The 22,681-nt window shown below is 43.8% G+C and overlaps 1 protein-coding gene across 1 annotated transcript in view; it reads right to left on the reverse strand.

Moving 5' to 3' along the window:
- Positions 1-292: 292 nt before the first annotated feature.
- SYN2 (synapsin II) overlaps positions 293-22,681 on the reverse strand; it is a 237,620-nt gene continuing 215,231 nt past the window's right edge. Inside the window, exons 10-13 of the mRNA XM_066245801.1 lie at positions 21,720-21,869; positions 8,246-8,306; positions 4,015-4,270; positions 293-1,173 (exon numbers count right to left, since the gene is read on the reverse strand). Coding sequence (XP_066101898.1) covers positions 1,038-1,173; positions 4,015-4,270; positions 8,246-8,306; positions 21,720-21,869 — 603 coding nt within the window. The 3' untranslated portion in view covers positions 293-1,037. The remainder of the gene's footprint in view (positions 1,174-4,014; positions 4,271-8,245; positions 8,307-21,719; positions 21,870-22,681) is intronic.

Here is a 22,681-nt window from a genome sequence, read left to right on the forward strand (position 1 = left end):
GAAATGGATTCACTGAGGTGTCAGGAACCCAGCATAAGTGACATCTAAAGGACAGCCATACTCTCATCCACTTTGACATAGTCATACACCCACAATCACACTCACACATAAACACATTCACACACATAATGACACAAACAGCTTCACCCTCCCAGACTTTTCTCCTCCCTACACTCATAAACAAACACACATGCCTCACACACACTTTCTCAGTCAAAAGAGTACCTTAGGGGAAACCTCATGGCTGACTCAAATGCTGATTAATGCTGTCATTTTTATTACACCAAAGGTCTTAACATTTATTTTGAGATGAACACAAAGTCTGGTATACTGCTGTTACAGTGTCATGCATTCTCTCCAGTACAGCTTCGGAGCTCAAGATCACTGCAGTACGCACATAAGATCCGCACTCCAGAGGGAAAAGGAGAAAACTGCAGATCCTTGTTCTCTCCAGTATCAGTAGGCTAATGGTGCTTCACTGCTACAGCAGTTGAGGAATCTCATGTGCTGGGCAGGTGTGTTTTCAACAGCTAAACAGGTGTGACTGATAAGGAATCTAGGTGTGGGTAAGTTCCTAACACCAAGACTGTTTTGGGGTAAATATATATATTCCTCAAATACGCAGCACTGACTAAAGGGGGGGGGCATGCTTAGCACTGCTTCTGAGCTAGGTTAAGCTATCAGGAGTCCTCAATGAAAGGAGTCCTGGTTTCACAAAGAAGAATAAGACATGATGGCGCTGTCACAATAAGGCCACTAAACTCACAGCAAATGATGACCTCAGAGGATGCTCTCATAACTACAGGAAAGCAGCTCTAACCTCTCTGATGTCAGGTGCCCCTTGCTGCTTAGGCACCTGCCCTGAGACTTTCACATGGTCCTTTCTGAGCTGCACATCACTTAGCACAATGGAGCAAAGGAAGGGGCCACACAAGTCAAGGTCATGGGACATCACCACCAAATGTGGCTGATTGTTGTTGGCAAATGTCTCAGATGCCTTCCCCGGTTGGGCCAGGTGCCCATGTGTGTCTGGAGAGCTAATCTGAAAAGAGGCTGGCAAAGGACTTCCTCAAGCTCCTGATGGTCTCTGCTTTGGCTTCATCCTCATTGGTTGAAGACCGGAAGAAGGAGGACTCAGAGAAGCTGAAGGCATTTGTCAGGGACTGCGACTTGCTTGAAGATAAAAACCAGAGAGAATGTGAGAGGGTGGTGTTTCCAGCAAGGTGGGAAAGGATGATGACATGAGGATACACAACTGGAACCCCAACTCCCACCCAAGGGAGCCCACAGTGACAGAAAGCCAGCAGTAGTCATGCTACCAGCACTCTGGGAGACTCGTATGCTATTTTCTTCACCTTTAGTGTTGCTAAAACAGAAAAGGATGGGGCAGTGAGGGAAGAGAGAAAGGAGAAAATAAAGAGAGACAAGAAAAAGGGAGAAGGGAAAGAAGAAGAAGGGTGACTCAAAGAACGTTTCTTTTATTTAATGCTAAAGGGCCAGCAAGCTAAATTTCAGAGGCTCCAATTTGGTAAGGTCTAATCTAGGATTCACACCCTTCTCCCCTGATGAAATATAACTAGGGCTCATGGACTCTTGCACTCTTTTCCATGAACTGTCAAGTAGTGGAGCCAGCATCGGAAGATCTGAGTCAAAGTCTTGGTTCTGCCACTCACTTACTCTTGACTTTAGGTATTTGGTTTCTTATTTACAGTATGTAGATGTTTGCTAAAATAATCTCTAGACCTTTTTAGAGCTTTTTATATTCTGCTTTTTTCTTTGATTCCAAAAGAACGTTATGGCTTGACACAAACTCTAATGCTCAGATTCCCTGTTCTTAAAATAGACATAATCACCCTTTGCAGCCTTCCTCAGAGGAGCCCTAATATGAGGTCTGTGGGACTCAGAGTTTCCAGGGGCAAGAGATTCAGATGGCCCTCTGCATCCACGGATTTAACCAACCAAGGAACAAACATATTTGAAAAAAAAAACATCTCAGTAAGTTCTAAAAAGTACACTTGAATTTGTCATAGCCGAGCACTATACTTAAACCATGTGAATGAAGATATATAGGCATACCCTGCTATAGCCTACAGGCAAATATAGGTTATATGCAAATAGTATACCATTTTATATAAGGAACTTGAAAATAAAGAGTATCTGAGGATTTGAGTATCTGCAGGGGCCCCCAGAACCAAGTGAATGCCAGGGGACAACTACACATACCAGGCCTACACAAGGTTATTAGGCAGTTTTCTAATGAAAAACAAAACAAAACAAAACCCATATCACTCACATTTGAGGAACCTATTTATCCCTTGAAAGATTACTGATTCAGAGAGAAAAACTGTGAAGGCAAGAAGGTTGGGGGAAGGCTAAGCCCAGCACTATAGAAGACACGATGTCTGGTGTCTCCAGTGGCCGTCTTCTCTCCTTGACTTCTATTGTGTCTTTCCTGCTGGCTCTGGCTCTGCAACTCTTCTCCCAGTGTCTTAAAACTCCCAGCCCACCTCCAATTCATGGCACAGCCCCAGAAACTTTGTTCTACAGAAGTGTGAGCAGTTTCTCTTTTGCTGCCGTGACTGAACAGATGCCCTGCCTTTCATTAGGGCTGGGATGAGCCCCAACATGCTGATCTCTGGGAGGGGGACTCCTCTGCACGCAGAGGCTGAGGTCTCCAGGGACAAGCCTCCCTTATCAGAGACTGGCTCTATTCAACAACTTCAGCCCAGTGGCAGTGGCAACCCAAAGATCTGCCCTCAAACTGGGCTAAAGTTGGCTAATGAGAAGGTAGGAAAGATAAAAAAGTTAGCATAGAGAAAACAAGTGAGTTGAGGGGACGTAATGGGGCATGCGAGATATGAAATGTGCCAATGGCCAAGCTGGGGAGCAGGAGGGGTGACACTCCTCCTGTCATGTAGGACTAGAAGACCCAGAGAAAGTGGTTGTCAGGACCACCTGAGTCCTAATCCTAGTGGCTCTGCCACTAATTAGCAGAGCAACTTTGAAAAAGAAAATTAATCGAATCTTTTTTGAGCCATGTTTTCTCATCTATGCAATGACTAGACCATCTCTAAAATTGGCTCATTTGAGCTGCAAAATTCTATAGCCCACTTTTCTCCCTCCCTAAAGATTCTCATCATTTTACTCTGAGAAGCAATGATGGGTCTCTACCATTCCCCCAAGGATACAGCTGTCTGTGCCGACAGTGATGACAGAGAATGGCTTGGGAAAATTGAAGAGAGGCATCTCTGGTTCTGGGGGAGAAGGTGGAACTGATTGCTGTCCACATCCAGGTGCTGTTCCGAACAGCTGTATTGTTTTGTAGGGACCCTCAGTTCTTCGTCTGAAGCAGGACAGTGTAATGGGGGCTTCCAAAATTACTCCTGGGAATGATGGAACCCCAGAAGATAGAGTTCCTCAGGGTCTCCATCTGGGCCCTTCTCTGATGACCTCACCAGAAACTGATCTCCATCTGACAAAGCTGAGGGTAAAAAGTTTTCCCCGTTTTCCTTCTGGGCAGGCTTGCTGATTACATACCCTACATTGTGAGTCAGAAACAGCAAAGAGGATTAAAAAAAAAATTGAGACAAAGAGAGAGAGAGAGAGAGAGAGAGAGAGAGAGAGAGAGAGAGAGAAAAGGAATGGAAAAAAGAGTAAGAGACAGAATTAAAAAAAACCCAACAACAAGAACACCCTAAGCTAGTATAAGAATTGGAGAAGGGCTTATTGCCACTCCCCAGGAAGAAAGGGGAGGGTTTGAGCTTATAGCTAGACCTTAGGCTTTCACTTCCTTCTTTCCTAACCTCCCCAATCAACCCTAAACAGGCCCCCAACCAAAAATAAAAAAATAAAAAATAAAACCCAAAACTCCAAAAACAAAACAAAACCCCCTAAAACTATCTGTGGAGGAGCAGGAAGAGGCCGGATGGAACGTGGTTTCTAGCTCCTCTAGAGCCCAAGGCCTGCGAGAAAGGGCAGGAAGGGAGGGGGAGGAGCTGCTGAGTTGTCTCTTACTTGAGCTGTGGGTGAGGCTGGGGCTTCTGCGGTGGAGCCGCTGCCGGGGGTGGCTGGGCCTCTGCCAGGGAGCTGCTGCTGGAGGGTGCATCTCCGTGGGTGGTGGGGCCGCCTGGCAGCTGAGGAGCCGAGAAGGAGGAAGAAGAGGAGGAGGAGAAGGAAGAGGAGGAAGGTGGTACTGATGGTCCATGGGGGAGCCGGCGTGGAGGCAGCACCTTGCCTGGGGGTTGCATTCCTTGGGGTTGCCCAGGGCCCCCTAGGTTCAGTACAAGAAAAACTTCATAATTTAACCATTATCAAAGGGTTTCCTTGCTAGAATTTACATCTCAAAGGGTGGGTGTGGTTAGTTAATTACTGAGAGGATAAGCTCTCTCACAAGACTCTGAAGGGCTCCAGAGCGAGTCCCTGGTTACCCTTGTACATTGCCACTACTTGCTTCTCCTCAGAGACACAGCACCTCAGTCACAGCAGAAGTTAGGAGTACAGGGAAGAAACCATGGGCTGAGTGGCTTCAATCAGAGGTGAGCTCTCTACAGAAGACCCCCCAAACAAGAGGGTCCTCACCCTTCTTTCCCAGAGGTTCCTCAGGTACAGGCCAACCTGCCCCATGGTGTACTAGGAGATCTCAAGTTCCACACAGCAAACACACTACAAGGCAGTGGAAAGAGCACTGGTCTGGGGATCAGAAAACCCAAGACACAGTCTATCAGTGGTTCCTTAAGCAAGTCAGCAAACTTCTCTGAGCTGCTGTGTTTCCAACCATAAAACTATTAAAAAGTAAGGCCTAATTTTAGTTTTCTTTCAGGATGGCAGCATTTCAAAGATGATAATGAATGAAAAGTTCTTCAAAAAGTATTCTGTGCTTTACAATCATAGACAATCACCAACTTACATGGTTTTTACGGAGCTGGCCTTCCTCCTGCTCCAAGCCTACATGTATCTGATTCCCACACCCCAACCCACCAGGGTTTCATTTTAGCATTTGCTCATGTCCATGACTACAATAAATTTTTTTGCTTCCAGGCACTGTTTTGCCTCTCAGTACCATTCTCAGGGACTCCAGTCCCTTTCAGGTGAACGTGGTAAAATACTCCAGAAATCCAAGCCTCATTTTCCCCTGGGGATGTTGTGGGCACCACCTGGCAAAGAAGACACTCCTCTCCCCCCAAGAGGGCCAGGATGTCCTTCTCCCAGCATAGGACAGAAAACCATCTGGTGGTCTGAAAAGAAGAAAAAGGCTATTCTTTCTCTGGGGATTGATAGGCAGTATGCATGGTACCAATGGCTCTGATTTTGCAGAGAGAGACTACTATACTCAGAAGAAGTCCACATATGGACTAATGGAAATGAAACATAATTGGCCTGGAAGATCCAATTTTTCAGTCTCAATCTCAGAGTCCACATCTATGGGCCTATTGGAAGTAGTGGGCTTATAGAAATTCAATAGCAGCTAAGACTTGTGTTGTAACTTAGTTTTCTAGAAATACCAGAATACCTATACCCTCTGGAGAGGCAGAATTCTATGTCTATACCACCCATGATTGTCAGCCCATTTCCCCACTACATGGCATAGGTTCAACTTTATTATCAATTACCAATTAATACTAGGGTAAGTTACACATAAATACATTAAAAATAAATAAATGGGAGTATTGCATGTTTAAGAAGTTCCAGGTTCAAATTACATAACTGGTGAAGATAACAGATTAGCAGACAATTTAATATTAACCAGATTTGGCCTTTTCCAAATTTTGGTATCATTTATATTAGCATTTTCTTATAAAGCACTGATAGCTCAGCATCTTGTACCAGAAATCTGAGTTTTCCCACCTGTACAGAGATGCTTGAATAGCCAGAAACTTTACAACTTAACACTGAAGACAGATATAACTTTTCCTTTATTGCACATTAAGCTGTACAAGAGTCACAAAAAAGAGGTACTTCAATCACACTTCCAGCATTGGCTGAGGTTCTCACAGCTGGATCAGTACAAAAAAAAAAGGGGACAAGATCAGAAAAGAAATGGTACAAAACACCTGAATGGCAATTCTAAACTGTGATGCAGATGTCCCCCAGGCCACAGAGTTGTCCCTTAGCATGCTGCCTGAGGGCACATGACAGTCAGGTTAAGCTGTCTACTTGTATTTGGCACTTTCTCCCCCACCTGAGATCTTGGCTGATGCCACTCTAGAGCCTGACTGAATTCAAATGACAACTTCGTATTTGTGGTTCACAAATGTCACATGAAAAGCACCTGGATGTTCACACTGAGAACATGCAGAGAAGCAACACCACCATCAGCTCACCACTTGGACAAAAAAATAAAAAAATAAATGTATTCCTCCACCCTGGGAAATGCTGCTCTATTCTTTTCTATCATTTGATCAGATTGGGAGGTATTTAAGGACCTGATTCTTATGCAACCCACCTGGAAGTGTGTAAATGCATATATGTATATATTTACAACAGATTGACTACCATCATCTAAAGAAGGGGTCACAGATAAGAACAATCACACTCAGTGCATTTCCCTGTAGCCTCAGAATTTGCCAGCAACCAAAGGAGAAACTAAGGCAGTGCCCCTTGAGACAAATCATGTTACATACTGCCAACCCTAGTTATTCCTTAGACCTGGAAATCCAGAACGGTGACCTGCCAGTATAGAAGTGAGAGGGAATGTAAAAGTAGAACCAGAAGCATTTCTTCTAAAAGGCAAACTGCTGGCATAAAATTCCACGAACCATGGTGCTGGAGGAGGCCACTTGGTGCCTATTCCCAACCTGTCCAGGAGATGGCAAGACGAGGCACTGAACCCAAAGCCTAGTTTAATTAACTGCCTCATCACTGTCCAAGAGCTGTGTGCTGGAGGAAGGAACAAACTGGTGAGGGTTCTTCAAGAGCCGTGGCCATGGAGCCTTTGCCCCAAACACACTCAAGGCAGTATCTGAGTCCATCCTTCCCAGAAAAGATAAAGCTCTTTATTCTTTGGACTCTGGAGGGCTCTTATAACAGCAGAAAACTAAAGCAGGAGCCTACCTCAGACAATACCAATCAAGTGAAATGGGAGAGTTTAAATTTGGTCTTGTTATGATGCCTCAGGAGAGCCAAGAGCAGAATGGCCAAGTCCTTCCCAGACTTTCAGTAGCTCTCTGAATTCTATGTCCAAAATTGCTAAAGAATCATCTCTGTACATAGGTCAAGCCTTGGGGAATACAAAGCAGCCTTAGTTCTACAGAAGCACACATGTGGCCAATTCAAAACAGCAACAAAGAAGAAACAACTTGGGTGACTGAGATCAAATAGAAAATACAAATTCACTTTGATATTGCACATCAGCGGCCTTTTTTTTTTTTTTTTTTTTTTTGGTCTAATCTCATAGCTAGTTAATAATAAAAACAAAGGGTACACTGGGATGTAAAATTCAGAACACATTCCTGGAAAGAGCTTGTTCTTTATATTTCACGTCATCACTAAAAACACAAGAGCTCTACAACAGGTACAGCCAGCCTATTCATGTATATCAAACTGCACCAAATTTTAGCAAATGGAGAAAAAAATGGATGGCTTCAGATTCAATGAATGAAGCTATGGAAATTAGACCTTGAAAATCTCTTAAACTTTTATCTAGTTACCCTAGTCATGCAGAAAGATGGGAAAAAGCACAATTCATTAAAGATCCCAAGCATATTCATGGAGGTAAGCAGGGGATGGGGGATGGTTTCATTTGAGCCTGGGTGGCAGTAGGGGGAGAAGGAGAGGAGTTGGGTTTTATTTTTGTGGTCTTTGTGTCTCCCCTGTCCATTCCCTAGTCCTATTTCACCCTACATTATGTAATACTTTAAAAAATACTATCAAACCACCCAGAAGATATTCACACTGGACTTGGGAGAGGCACAATTCTTTTGTACACTGTTGACAAACAGCCCTGGAATCACAAGTTATACAGAGAAACATAAGTGAGCATTACAAGCACGAACAGGAACAGGTAAACAACCAGACAGAGGAGCTGACACTGCATAGGAAAAACACAGTCCAGTCAGCATTGAAAGATTGCAGAAACGGCACCAATGGGAGGGTCTGCCGCTCCCCTCCCCGCTGTCCTTTCTTTCCTTATTTGTTTTTGGTTTAAAATTTCTGCCTTGAAAAATTAACTACCAATCACTTTAAGAAGCTTGGACTTTCTTTGGCCCTACTGCAATGCCATTACAGTCGAGAATATACTGTAAACAACCTTGGGGAACTGGCCGCTGAGGTGGGGTCTTGCTCGAGTCCAGATCCTTAAGTGTTCCACTCTGGAAGACAAAAATTAAAGAGATAAAAACAAAACTCTAAGCAGATTCCAAAGAGAAGCCTCGTGGCTTTGTAGTATGGCTGTAGTGGGTTCTGTGGGATCCAGTGGGATCTGGCCCAAAGACTTCTGCTCTTTCAGAAATGCCTCAAAAAATTTTCCAGCCTCTGGGCTGTTGCTGGGACACAGGTGTAGGCAGCTTGGGGCTTAGAACCACAGTGATACACAATGTCTGAGACCTCCTCAACTCCTTGTATATTCCACCCCCTTTTAGACTATTAAGAAGCTTTGGGTCTTCCATCAGCATCTGGTTTCTTCTATCTCCCCCTCATATTCACAGGCCCTGCTTCCTGAAGAAAAGGGAAGAATCAACATCAAACTCCAAAGAGCAGGCTTGGCTTTCAGTGACTACAGAGCGTGGAGAAGTGGGACCTAGGGGGTGGGGGTGGGAGGAAGGGTGCTGGACCAGGTGACTAGATTAGACTTGGCTCACTTTTTCTGTGTAGATAACTCCAGGGTGGGATCAGCTCTGGAGCTGTCTCAGGGACCAGAGCCACTCTTTGGGCAGGCTAGAACTCCCACAAGGAGGGACCTGAAGGAGGGGGCAGTTGTTTGTTTCCCAGAACCCTTCTTACCCACAGGGAAGAGTATGATGTTAATGTTTGTAAAAGTGCTCAAGGCCAAGCTGTTTTCCCTCTCAAACAGCATCATTACATTTTACCGAACAACATGGCTCTACTCCCATGCTTCCTCTCCTCCCAGCTGTAATTCTGATTATGCCCTAACAGGATCAAAGATGCATGTGACTTTAGTTTGTCTAATATTTGTATTAAAGGCAGTGAGGATTTGAAGCTTAAATTCAGCACTGGGGAAATACTCTATAAAGCCCAAGGGCTGCCAAGAGTGCCGATGGTGATGTCAAAGGAGCTTCTGAGGCAAGGCTGTGAAATGGGCTGAGAATGTCTTCAGCACTCTCCCACTTCCTATTTTAGTGCTCCTCTCCCCTTGTGACACCCCCCTCCCTAGCCCTAACCACATTAAAACTGTTTCTCCTCCTGTTCCCCATTTTCCATGAGGCTCTGATTCTGGACATCTATCTTCTCTCTTGCCTACTGAGGCCCATTTTCAGCTCTACTACCAGGAGAGCAGAGCATTATCCTTCCTAGTACTGTGGTCTTTTAATAACAGCATTGCCTAAAATTGTTCTACTAAGAGGACTTCATATAGGAGAAGGCAGGGAACCTTTTAAATATCCTTAGTGCCACCACATCAGAGGGTACTATTATATCCAAAATCCCTAATCTCTCACAGCTCACAGCAAGAATACCAATACTTCTTTCCCTTTCTTCTAAGCACTTTTATGGGCTCCACAAGACCGGGGCTGAATCCTGGCATTGAAATAGCCAAACCCAGTAAGACAGCTAGAGAACCAATCTATCCAGTCAGCCATCAAGATCCATCATTGTTTCCCTCTTGGCATCTAAGATTCACTATCTTCTCTTGACCAGCCCTGATCAAGCCTGTATCATTTCTTGCTTAGACTACTAGAATAGTCTCCTCATTCTTTATTTTTATTTTATTTTTTTTGAAATAATCTTTATTTTTATTTTATTTTATTTTTTTATTTTTTCATTTTTCTGAAGCTGGAAACAGGGAGAGACAGTCAGACAGACTCCCGCATGCGCCCGACTGGGATCCACCCGGCACACCCACCATGGGGCGATGCTCTGCCCACCAGGGGGCAATGCTCTGCCCATCCTGGGCGTCGCCATGTTGCGACCAGAGCCACTCTAGCGCCTGAGGCAGAGGTCACAGAGCCATCCCCAGCGCCCGGGCCATCTTTGCTCCAATGGAGCCTCGGCTGCAGGAGGGGAAGAGAGAGACAGAGAGGAAAGCGTGGTGGAGGGGTGGAGAAGCAAATGGGCACTTCTCCTGTGTGCCCTGGCCGGGAATCGAACCCGGGTCCTCCGCACGCTAGGTCGACGCTCTACCGCTGAGCCAACCGGCCAGGGCTTCTCCTCATTCTTTAGTCTCTTCTCTCTCAAATGTATCTTCTCTATGGCTACTTATTATCCTTCTAAACTCTTTCCCTAATTGTATCACTTTAACACTTTAAATAATTTATAGCTAATACTATATATATATTCAGTAACACAATGGACATTTTAATGCAATATTTACCTTAAACTTCACAACAAGCCTATGAGGTAGATACTATTATCAACATTCCTAATTTTAGATAAGGAAACTGAGTCAGGTAATTTGTCCAGGCTCATACAGTGGGGGCTAATGCAACTGAGAGTGAGCCCCAACAATCTGATCTCATCCTTTCTTCTCATTGCTTACAGAATAACATCCACATTCTGCAGGCTGACATCAGGAACTTTTTTCAGCATGGTTGGAATCGACCTGTTTAACCTTACCTGTCCCTCATGTATGAAACACACCTGCTCCTACTAGACCTGACTCCTCACTGTTTAGTCTCTACTCTAGGCCACTCCACAGTTTACATTTTCTCCTTTTCTACCAATCCAATCCAACACATTCTGGAGGTCTAAGTCCAGTTCTACCCACCCATGAAGTCTCTTCTCTGACAGCCCCTTTCAATTGTCATCTCCTCTCTGAAATCCTGTTATAGCACGTAGGACACCGATAGTACTGAAGGGGGTATTTGCAGCGCTGTTTTATTATCCCTAAAGACTGGGATGATGCTTCTAAGAAGACTGCCAGGTCCTTGAGAGCATGAACAATGTGTCTTCATTTTCTTATGAATTCCTAACAAATACAATGCCCTTTTTGTTTTTTCAAAGAATTGGGATATGTGCAGTGGTGGGATTTAGCTGGTTCGCACCGGTTTGGCAGAACCAATACCTAATTTTTTGTTGAATTCGGTGAACCAGTTGTTAAAATGGCACTTGTAATCAGGGTTCTCTCTGATTGGGCAGCCGTCCAATGTGGAAATCACAAATTTACATTCCTTACTATTTTATTTTATTTTTAAATTTTTAATTTTTTGCAAGAGAGACAGGGACAGATAGGGACATATAGAGACAGAAAGGCAGAAAGGGATAGAGATGAGAAGCATCAATTCTTCATTGCAGCACCTTAGTTGTTCAATGATTGCTTTCTCATGTGTGCCTTAACGGGGGAGTAGGGGGGGGAGGGCTCCAGCAGAGTGAGTGACCCCTTGCTCAAGCCAGCGACCTTGGGTTCAAGCCAGTGACCTTGGGCTCAAGCCAGCCACCTTTGGGCTCTAAGCCAGAGACCCTGTGCTCAAGCCAGCGACCTTGGGGTTTCAAATCCGGGTTCTCAGCATCCCAGTCCGATGTTCTATCCACTGCGCCACTGCCTGGTCAGGCGTTCTTTATTCCTTTTTAACATTCATCTGTGCAACAGCATATTCTAAGCACCCATAGTAATGTTCATTTCATTCATAGGTAAAAAAAAGTTGATGGAACTATGCTTGTAATATTTATTTATTCATTTCCTAAGACTCATTCTATCTTTGATGAAATACTACATTTTAATTCCCTCATGCTTGTTACTTCAGTAAACAAACATATACTATAAAGATAAAAAGTGCCAAACAACCAGGGGGCGACAAGCTGTCATTGGAAATATCTTAAATAAGTTTTATTGTTTGTCAGGTATTATTTAGTATTATTTCATTAATATTTTAAAACTTCTTCTTATAACATAACCTAGTTTTGTATAACTCTTTTATTGTTCTTATTTAAGTATTAAATCCATGAAATAAAAAACAACTTTTTGGTGTATTGTTTTTTTATACTTAAAACGGTCATTAGGGCAGTAAACCAGTTGTTGAATTATCTGAATCCCAGCAATGGAGAAATCATACCACGGAAACTGGCCCCAGCTCTCCTCAGCCACAAAAGTATACAAATAAGACACTCAAGGATGAACTGAGCCCAAAAGTTCCCTTCTAAAAGCTTCAGGAAAAGAGCTCCCAGAGGTAGTCCTGTGGGCTGGAGCCTGGGAACGTGCCTTGGCCATCCTTGTCTGGTGCCTAGGGAGCTTCTCCTGTCCTCAGCTCCACCGAGGTTATGGACTGAAGACTTCCCAGGGGTAACAGGAGATGGAAAGAGAGTCCCCTAGGACTGTCCCTTGCCAGGCTGAGACTCTCTGGCTCCACCCACAAGCCTTCCATCTGCTGGGGCTGAGGGCCTATTCCCTGTGGGGCTTGGCTACCATGGGATCTGTCTCCAGCCACCAAGAGCTGTATGGGATGCCAAATTCCACAGAAGTCTGGCCACTCTGACGTCACTGCCAAAGTATGGCCTATAGCCAGCCCATAGCAAGAACTCATGAGCTACAGTTTCCCTCAGGAAGTTGGGTTGACTTAAACAGGTAAGAATGTGAAGTCCACGGCTTGTGCCCAGCTGCACACAAAAAAGGAGGGAGAATATATGGCCTTATAACAGCATAAAGAAAAAATCCCAATAACTGGGTTTAGAGACTGCCAACAAGCTCAGAGGATGTCAGTTAGTAAGGCTGCTGCCAAAAATCTGATGCAGATGGAGGAGCATCAGTGTCTCAAAGAGGGGAGATCACAAGCCCACTGCTCTTTTAGTTGATAAGCCTCACAAGAGAGGACTGCAACCGGACTGGGGTGAAATAAGATAGGTACACCGAGCAGATAGGATGGTGAGAAGTGTGGACATGCCGTCTTTCCTGATGTGACTTTGGAGTCAATCTCTAAGTTCTAGTTTCCAAATGGGCTGATTGTAAAGATTAAATAAGGTAACTAGGAAAGCATTTAAGATTGAGTTAGTCAAATGTACATGGTCTGAACAAGGTCAAGGTCTGGCTTGGGTAGTAGTGAGCCTCCTGGTATTAGTTATCCAAGCAGGGCCTGGACAATCTCTGGTTAGAGATAGAGATACCATGTAGTTGAAGGCAGATGACTTCTACAGTCTCTTCTGGCTCTGGGCTTCCATTAATTCTTCCATGAGTTTTTTAGTTCTTTAGATGTCTGAGAAATGGGACAACCCTTTCATAGCTTCAAAGTCTTGCGCCAAGAAAGACACTAGGGCTACTGAGCCTGAGCAGATGTGTCCTGCATACACAGGTTTTGAGGGGTTCAGCAAGGAGAGTATGCCACTGCACTCTATCAAAGCTGACTGAGCTGGTCCCTGCTATGCTGAATCTACTGGGCTTTAGTGATGGGCAAGCTGGGGAAAGGCCAGGAGAAAGCTGGTGAAACTCAGAGATTCTTCCGGATTGGCAGGTTTAGCACTTTGTTGTCAGGAAGAGGAGAGCAAGGGTTCCCTTTAAAAGGTCAAAAGGCCTACTTCTATCCATTCTTACCATCACCTATACTCCAGTAGGAGCACTAAAAGGGCACAGTACATGGTATTGTAGAGCTGGGGAACAGAAGATTTAGCTCTCCTATTAATAAGCTGTATGACCTTGGACAATCATTTGTATTCTCTTTGCTGATGTGTGAAACAGTGATAGAAATACCAGCTCAAATCATCACACTTAGGGTTGTGTGGCTCAAAATAATGGCTATGCTTTATAAACTGTAAAGTGCTAGGCAAAGTAATTATATAGTTAATATCAACACTATTATTTAAATAATAATATCAATCCAAAGGAATGAATCCCTAATGGTAGGATTTCATGCATCAGTGGAGAAGATACTGTTAGGTGGCTTCCTGTCACCTGGTGCATAGTAGTTTATTACATAGGGGATTCTGGGCTACGCAGACCATGCTCTCTGTATATCACTAATTTATTTCAGCAAAGCCTCTTAAGAGACAGAAAAGTCATTTCAGAAAGAGTGAAGTGACTATAAAGTAAATCACTGGTCTGATAGAGAAACCAGGCCCGTGATAAAGGTTTGCAGGTTTTTGCAAAAGGCACCTTTAATTTTTCATCCTGTGGCTCTCAGCAGACAAGCTGAGAGACAGGAGCTCCTATCTGAGGTCCCAGCAGGATAGAAAGCTGAGGAAGGAAAGACATTAAGTGACTCAACTCTTGAGAGTTGTTGGCCTGAGTCCAGCTGCCCCCACTAAGGAGGAAGGCCTTGCTCAGCATATCTGAGACAGGAAATTAGGAAAGGGTCTCAGGGTCTGGCCCCAGGAAAAGGCCAGGCCAAGCTCCTTGCTGGACACACCACAGAACTATTCTGATCAGCTCCCCCAGGCCCTGCTCCCCCGGTCTAGGACCCTAGGGGGAATGAGGCAGCAGGAAGGAATGTGGTCAAGAGGTTATAGGTTCAGTAAGAGCAAGGGGAACAGCATGTTTTCAGGCACCTTGGGACCTTTCTAGCATCACCTCTGCAGTCATCAAAGCCTACCTTTCTTCCTCTGAAAAGGTGCCTAAGAATGAGCTCCTCTTTCTCTTGAGAGGGAAACTGCTGTGCTGAGGGCAGAGCTTGTCTCCTGGATTGGGCTCTCCCATAATCAGTGATTTCCTAAGGACATAAGAAATGTCCCATGTGGGCACTCCATGAGACCTATGAGAGCACTGAGGGCCAGGTCACCTGAGGTCAGAATGTCAGCTTCAAGACATTTAAAAATGTCTCTAAAAAGTTAAGACAGCCCCAAAATAGTCCATTTCTCTTAATAGTCTGTTAAGAGATATAGTCACTAGTGACTTTATCTGAACCTGCCTCAAATCTTATATTTTCAGTTTATAGCCACTGGGGAACAAATTCTCTAAAGCCATTTCTTCTGTGGGAAGCAGAAAGGCCTTTCATTTGTCCTAAATTTACTTCTAAGCTAAGTGAAGCTCTCTTAGTCCCATGTTTGGGATCTGAACTATGCCCCCTTCCTAACTGCATGGCCCTTTATACCACAATGAAACCACCTTTTCAGTCTTGGTCTCTTTGCACTCAAGAGACCTCATCTATTCAAGCCTTTGTGGCTGAAAAGACCTGAATGAAAATGTTTTGAGTATCTCTTTAGCCCAATAAAAAAGGACTGGTAGAATGTATCACCAGAGACCAGAGGCTACTAGGTCTCGGTCTTTCAATTCTGAACTCTCATCACTTCCTTTCTCAGGTCTGTAGCTAATACACAGCCTGAATCACAGCATCTCAGATCTGGAAGGAGATTTTAAAAGTTATCTGCTCCGAGTCCTAGCCCCTAGCCTACCCTTTTACAATGTCCCTGGCAAGTGGCTTACCATGCCCCTGTTTGAATATCAGCAATGATGTGGCAGTCACACACTACTTCACAAAGCAGCCATTTCCTCTCTCAGTGTTACAGAGTTGACTCCTATCTTCCAGTAGGTAGGTTTGCCGTTGGCACCGATTCTATTCCATAACAGCTATCAGAGAGCTGAAGATATTAAATCATGGGCTCCTCAAAACTCTTGCTATTCAACTGCAGCTCTTTTAACTCTTACAAAATACATTTGTGAAATTCCTCAACTTCCTGGTTTTCTCCCCGTTGAGCACATTCCAGTTAGAGTTTTTCCTTGGTATACTATGACTCTCAGACTAGAAGCAACATTGTAAGTGTGGTCTTATCAGCTCAGGGTAGGGGAAGAGGATGGACACCATATATGTATTAATGTTCCCAAAAGTTGGGTCTTAGACTCATTCTGCATGGGTCTAACTGACAAGCCAAACAGAAAGCCTGTTGGTGTCTAAAATCCCTGCATTAGCTATTCAGCCCCTTTGCCCTAGAAGATTTTTTAAAGGAAAATAGAAACATTGGGAGTAGAGTAATGGGAAACGGAAAAATATTAACTACATAAAGGAGAGCACTAGGATGTCACCTCCATTGAAATGACCAGAAAACTCTGTCCACCTGAAGTTCTCCCTCTGGTTCCTGGGAGTTTCAGGAGCAGCCCACACATCTCCAGGGCCTCAGAATATAAGGCCCAGCTGAGATATTTTATAGCTTCATATTCATTTTGAAATATCCCCTAATTTCTGTGAGCAGTATATTAGGGTAGATAGGACAGCAGGGTGTACTGGGAGGAGGTTCTGTAGGTATACGGCCTGGAGGCTTTCGCTATCACTGGCCACCAGGTGTCACTGCCACCTTGAAAACTATGTCCCTAAAACACTAGCGTCAATAGGCAGCCCCAGAGTTAGCAGTCCAACCAGGCTAAGGCTAAGTTGACACCAGTTAGAGAAGGCTTTGCCAACTCACCTTCCTGACTTCAGAGATACAACCAGTGCCCCTTACACTCCTGCTCCTTCCTATTCCTTTAAACTGGGCACAGCAGCTAGCCTGGGCCCAATCCTACGATTTTGTTTTCTATGATTAATCCATCCTAGGCTATGGGGGCTGGTTGACAACAAGATAAAGTGTGCCTTCTACTCACCTTCCCCTCCCACTGCCCCCAGCCTCCTTTAGGTACTTTTCTAGAATCAAAGAAATAAAAGCTCTGGAGCTACAGGCAAGGTAGAGAGGGAGAAAGAGAGACAGGTAGCCAATGGCTAGTCATAAGTCTACCCTGGTCTTGATCTAGAATACTGAGCAAGAAGCAGCTCTTAGGGCTCTGACTCAGGTCATATGCTCTTTCAGACTGAGCTGCCAGAGCCACAGAAGAAAGGCCAGCAGGAGGGGACTGTGTAGAATGGCATAGGAGTTAGTGACAACACCTAAGGGCTCAGTTGGTCGTGCAGAGTCCCTGCAGGGGCCCACATCACTTCCATTTGCATCCTACCAAAATTATTCTTAGGATCCTAATACCAACTCCAATACACTGCTGGGGCTGTTAAAGATACTTATATCAACTGGGGATTCATTTAATAAATAAGCATTGCAATAGCATTTCAAGGGGAGGGAGAGATAGATAAGAGTGGTTTGCCTGAGTAGGAGGAGTATTTTATCTTGGTCATTTTTATATAGAATTACTATCATATGGTGCAAAGTAGACTGACTTAGTGTTGTTACTGATTAACCTTACGACCAACGACTGACTGCACCTGTGTAGACCACTTCAACCCCTCCCCCTTATATATCCATGATGTATTCAATGGCTACTAAGTGTTAGTTACTCTGCTAGGCCCTAGAGATACAGCAGTAAACAAGTTCCCACTCTTGAGGAGCTCACATTCTAGTAGAAGAGACGAAGAAACAGATGAGGATGATCTTAGCTGATATAGCAAGTACTATGAAGAAAATCAAAGAAGGGAGGATGAAAGTCAGTGACTAGGTGACAACTCTGGATTGGATGTTTGAGAAAATTTCAGTTATACTGTCATGAAGGACCCAGTCAAGCAAAAATTAGGGGAACAGAATTTCAGAGAGAAGACACAACTAATATAAAGGCCCTTTCCAGTGTGGAAAGGACACAGTGAGCAAGAGATGGGATGGTATGAGGGCAAAGAGGCAGGTTGAAGAGGCCTATGTGAATTGCTTGGAAATAATTAAGAGTGTAGATTTAAGGGAGAAACAAAAAATAAAGAGTTCTGTTTTGTCTGTGTTATAGTAAGGATGCATTTTAGACATGCAAATAAAGATGTCAAGCAGTAATTAGAAATATGAATCTGCGCCTGACCAGGTGGTGGTGCAGTGGATAGAGCGTCAAACTGGGATGCAGAGGACCCAGGTTCGAGACCCCGAGGTCGCCAGCTTGAGCGTGGGCTCATCTGGTTTGAACAAAAGCTCACCAGCTTGGACTCAAGATTGCTGGCTTGAGCAAGAGGTCACTCAGTTTGCTATAGCCCCACGGTCAAGGCACATATGAGAAAGCAATCAATGAACAACTAAAGTATCACAACGAAAAACTGATGATTGATGCTTCTCATCTCTCTCTGTTCCTGTCTGTCTGTCCCTATCTATCCCTCTCTCTGACTCTCTCTCTGTCTCTGTGTAAAAAAAAAAAAAAGTGAATCTGAAATTCAAGGAGTGGTCAGAGCAGAAGATAGATATGGGCTAATCAAGACCACAAAGGAATGTATATAGATCAAGTTCTAGGGTACTGACATTTAGAGGTTTAGCAGAAGTAGAGGAACCAGCAAAGGAGGTGAGAATAAAAAGCCAATGAGGTAGAATGAAAACCAGGCAAGGGTGGGGGACACAGAGGCCTAGGAAAGAAAGTGTTTCAAGCAAAGGGAGTGGTCAACTGTGTCAAGGCTACTGAAAAGTCATAAAAGAGAAAATGAAAAGTGAATACTAGATTTGGTGACACGGAAGTGACTTTAACAAGAGCAATTTCAGTGGGATTATGGAAGTGGAATACTGACAGGAGTGGATTGAAAATAAAACATAACATGATGAATGGGAGATGGTGACAGACAACTCAAGAGTTATTGTGAAGAGAAGCAAAGAAATGGGGCAGAAACTGGAAGAGAACTCAGGAATGTCTTTGTTTTATATTTTATTATTTATTTATTTTTTGAGTGAGAGAGATGAGAAGTATCGACTCATAGTTGTATCATTTTAGTTGTTTCATTGACTGCTTTTCATATGTGCCAAATTCAAAGGTTTTCAGCCCCTTCTAAGGTTAGTTTCTCTTAACTAACACAGGCCTAGACTAACGTTTATATTAAAATTAGTTAACAGACTTAGAATGATAGTGATGAATGAAATACAGTTTCTGTCCAAGAATTGTTTATATTCTAAATTGAAATCATAGCTGAATTCACAGAGGTAGTCCCCATTTGTTGGATGGTGTCTTTCTGTATCCTCTATTAGCTTCCTCTTTAACCTTCTACCTTGACCTCAGGCCGTAGTATTCCCACTGTCACATCTACCAACTGACCTGCATCTTTTTTTTTTTTTTTTAAATTTATTTAGTGAGAGGAGGAGAGGCAGAGATAGACTCCCATATGAAACCTGACCAGGATTCACCCAGCAAGCCCACTAGGGGCAATGCTCTGCTCATCTGGGGCCCTTGCTCTGTTGCAACTAGAGCCATTTCTTAGTGCCTGAAGTGGAGAGCATGGAGCCATCCTCAGTGCCTGGGGCCAGCTTACTTCAATTGAGCCATGGCTGCAGGAGGAGAAGAGAAGAGAGAAAGAGAGAGAGAGAAGCGAGGGGGTGGGGGGTGGAGAAGCAGATGGGTGCAATGGGCACTTCTCCTGTGTGCCCTGACCTGGAATCAAACCCAGGCCGACACTCTACCACTGAACCAACCAGCCAGGGCCTTACTTGTATCCTTATCTACATGAATCTGATTATAAGGCCTGCCCTCTACTGGTGATATGGATTCCACCTCCTTTTTGCTTTCAAGTATACCCTCTCTTCTGCATCTTCAATTTCTTTTTCTCCAGAAGATTATCACATCAACACACAAATATCTCCCATTTAAAAAATAAAACTAAAAAAGTACCTGACCATGGTGGTGCAGTGCATAGAGCATCAACTTAGGATGCTGAAACCCCAGGTGATGGATCAATTAATGCCTATGATATGAAACCCCAATAAAAACCCTGAACACCAAAACTCAGATGAGCTTTCCTGGTTGATAATCTGTCCTGAATGTTGTCACACATGGATGCCAAGAGTGTGACACATCCTAAAAACAACAGAAGTTTTGTGTTTGGAACTCTCCCAGACTCTACTGTATATATATTATATCTTTCTTTGGCTTATTTTTGACTTGTATCCTTTCCCGTAATATACCTGTGAGTATAATAGCTGACAGTAAGTTCTCTAAGTCCTTCCAAAGAATTATTAAACCTGAGGGTGATTTTGGAATCTCTGTTGGTGTCAGAAGTAAGGGCAGTCTTCTAGAGGACAATGCCGCCATATTTTCCCGTTGGGGTGACTCCACATTTCATGTGACCTTAAAATCCAAAGGGATCTAGAGATAATGTAATTCAGTTTCATTCTATAGGTGAGAAAAGAGAGGTCTAGAGATGGGAGGTGACTTACCCAAGGTCACATAATGTTATGGCAGAGTGGGACTAGCCCCTGAGTGTCCTGAATACCAGCATAGTGTGCTTTCCACAGTATTCTGTTGTAGCTTCCACTGTGAGGCTGGGCAGAGAAAAGCTTATTCATGAGGTAGACTGGCTTTGCTACAAGGGATTTTTACAGGAGCCCCTATATTTAGGGAAGCTCATTCCTTACTATGTTTTCTGCTTTGACTTTGACAGATTTCTCTTTAAAATACTTAATCTGCAATATTAATGTTTACAAAATAAGGGGCTTGTACTAAAGAACAGCTAGCTAGTGCTTTCTGTGAGATAAAAACAATTTTTTTGGTGAATTCTCTCTTTGTTACTACACTTTTAAGCTTCAGAGATCATTTTCATATAATCTCAATTTTATTACTAGAAGAGATCATGGCTATTTTGTTGTTGTTGTTCAACCCTCATTTTACAAGCAAAGATGCTAAAACACAAAAATAAGAAGAAATTTACCTAAAGTCACCTTGTAATTCAGTGGCAAGGATGAGGTTAAACTCAGGTAAAAATGGGTAACCCTTTATTGAGTGCTTTGATATACTAAGACATATTTTAGGTTTTGCACTGCATTTGATTCTCATAACAATTCTAAGAGATAGGTGTTATTGTTCTTATCTCTCCTGAGTAACAAATAAAAATGTCCAAGGTCATACAGCTAATAAATGGAGGGTCCAGGATTCAAAGTTGGGCAGTTCTTGCTAGAAAGGACACATTTGAAGTCACTATTTTATTCTACCTACTTAACTGTTTGAAGTAAAATTTTGAAAGTAAGATTTCTGATTTTCATTTACAAGTGATAAAACTTGAACCCTAGAAAGGGTAGTAACTTCCCCTCAAAGTCACACAGCTAGGGGAGGAGTTAGACAAGGACTCAGTTCTTGGATTGAAAGTTCTTAGCCCTGGCTGGTGGCTCAGTGGATAAAGAATCAGCCCAGTGTATGGACGTCCTGTGTTCTGTTCCTGGTAAGGGCACATAGGAAGGTGACCATCTGCTTCTCTTCCCACCTCTTTCCTCCTTCTCCTCCCTTTTCCCCTCCCACAGCCAGTGGCTCAGTTCGTTTGAGTGAGGCCCTGGGAGCTAAGGATAGATTGGTTGGTCCAAGCATGTCAGCCTCAGGCACTTAAAAATAGCTCGGTACTCGAGCATCGTCCCCAGACAGGTTTGCCTGGTGAATCCTGGTCGAGGTACATATGGAAGTCTGTCTCACTATCTCCCCTTCTCTCACTTAAAAAAAGTTCTTACCATTTCATTATACAAAAGTTCAGTAGAGAAAAGAATTTGGAAATATTTTTGAAAATTGAGGTATCTCTTAGATGGGACTCAGGTCCTTGCCTTTCTTTGGCCCATTCTAGAGCCACAGGGCCTGAAGTTCCATAAAAACTTCAGTGTGGATTTCCCACAAGACCTGCAGAGGGGAGGGGAGGAGAGGGAAAGAAAGGAAGAGGGAGAAGAGTCCATATATCCCATCAAGCCTGTAGGTATCTGCCCTCTGTTCCATCCTAGAGCCACCATAGTCTAGAGTAGTGGCTTGGGAATGGTTCTTGACTCTCCTGTGTCTCTTCCCAGCTGCTTACCTGTGGCTGCTGGGTGGTTAAGGGTCTCTGAGGAGACAGGACAGGGGTCCTAGACAGCAGCTGGTTCATCTTGCTGATGACGAGCTCAGTGATGAGTTGTTTGTCCTCCACTTGGTGTTCCCCAATCAGTGGCATACTGCAGTCCACGACCTAGTGGAAGACATGGTCCAGGTTAGGAAAGGGTCTGAAGACATTAAAGGCCTGGTAGAGTCTTTCAGAATAAGGATTTAAGCTAGCAGACATAGGATGGGGTTGAAGGTGGTATTCTCTTCAGCTGAAAGCATATTCCTTTGCAGAAAAAAGACCGTTATATACTCTTCCTTCAAATCTTTGCTGTGAACCTCCTCTCAACTGTCACCCAGGCCAGTATTCAGTGAGCCTGAGGAATTGGTTACTGAAGGTAGTGAATGGGGAGAGGTAGAGAACAAGATAGAGTACAGACCCAGGCAGAACTCAGAAGTTTGCAGGCGGGGGGAACTAGGAACACCTGAACGCCATTCCCTTTACTCTATGGTTGGGAACAGGCAGTTTTCATCTGACTATATCTCCACACATACTCTGACCATTAAATGACTAGATTTGCTGCCTTTGCTCAAGACCTGTGATGACTTCTTCTTTGCCCCAATCCTGATTCTTCCTATACCTCAAGATCCAGATCAATGTTTTCCCACTTTATGAAGTGCCTGCTTACCCAGGATCACAGACTCTGTATTCCAACTCTCTTCATTTATGAATGACAAAACTGAGGCCCACCCAGAGATGGGAAATCTGACCATACAAAAGGTTACAGGTCAAGCATACCATGGAGTAAATTCTGAAGCCCACTTTGGACTCCTGATACCAACCCTCTGAAATACCATAACTTCTGTCAAGGAGCCTTTTCTGCTCATAGGAAGATTGAGCAGAAATGTGTGTGAAGAATTCATACTGCCACTGACTTTCCCTTTAATACAGAAAAAGGA

The sequence above is a fragment of the Saccopteryx bilineata genome, chromosome 10, assembly GCF_036850765.1.
Source record: "Saccopteryx bilineata isolate mSacBil1 chromosome 10, mSacBil1_pri_phased_curated, whole genome shotgun sequence".
In the NCBI taxonomy this organism is placed as follows: domain Eukaryota; kingdom Metazoa; phylum Chordata; class Mammalia; order Chiroptera; family Emballonuridae; genus Saccopteryx; species Saccopteryx bilineata.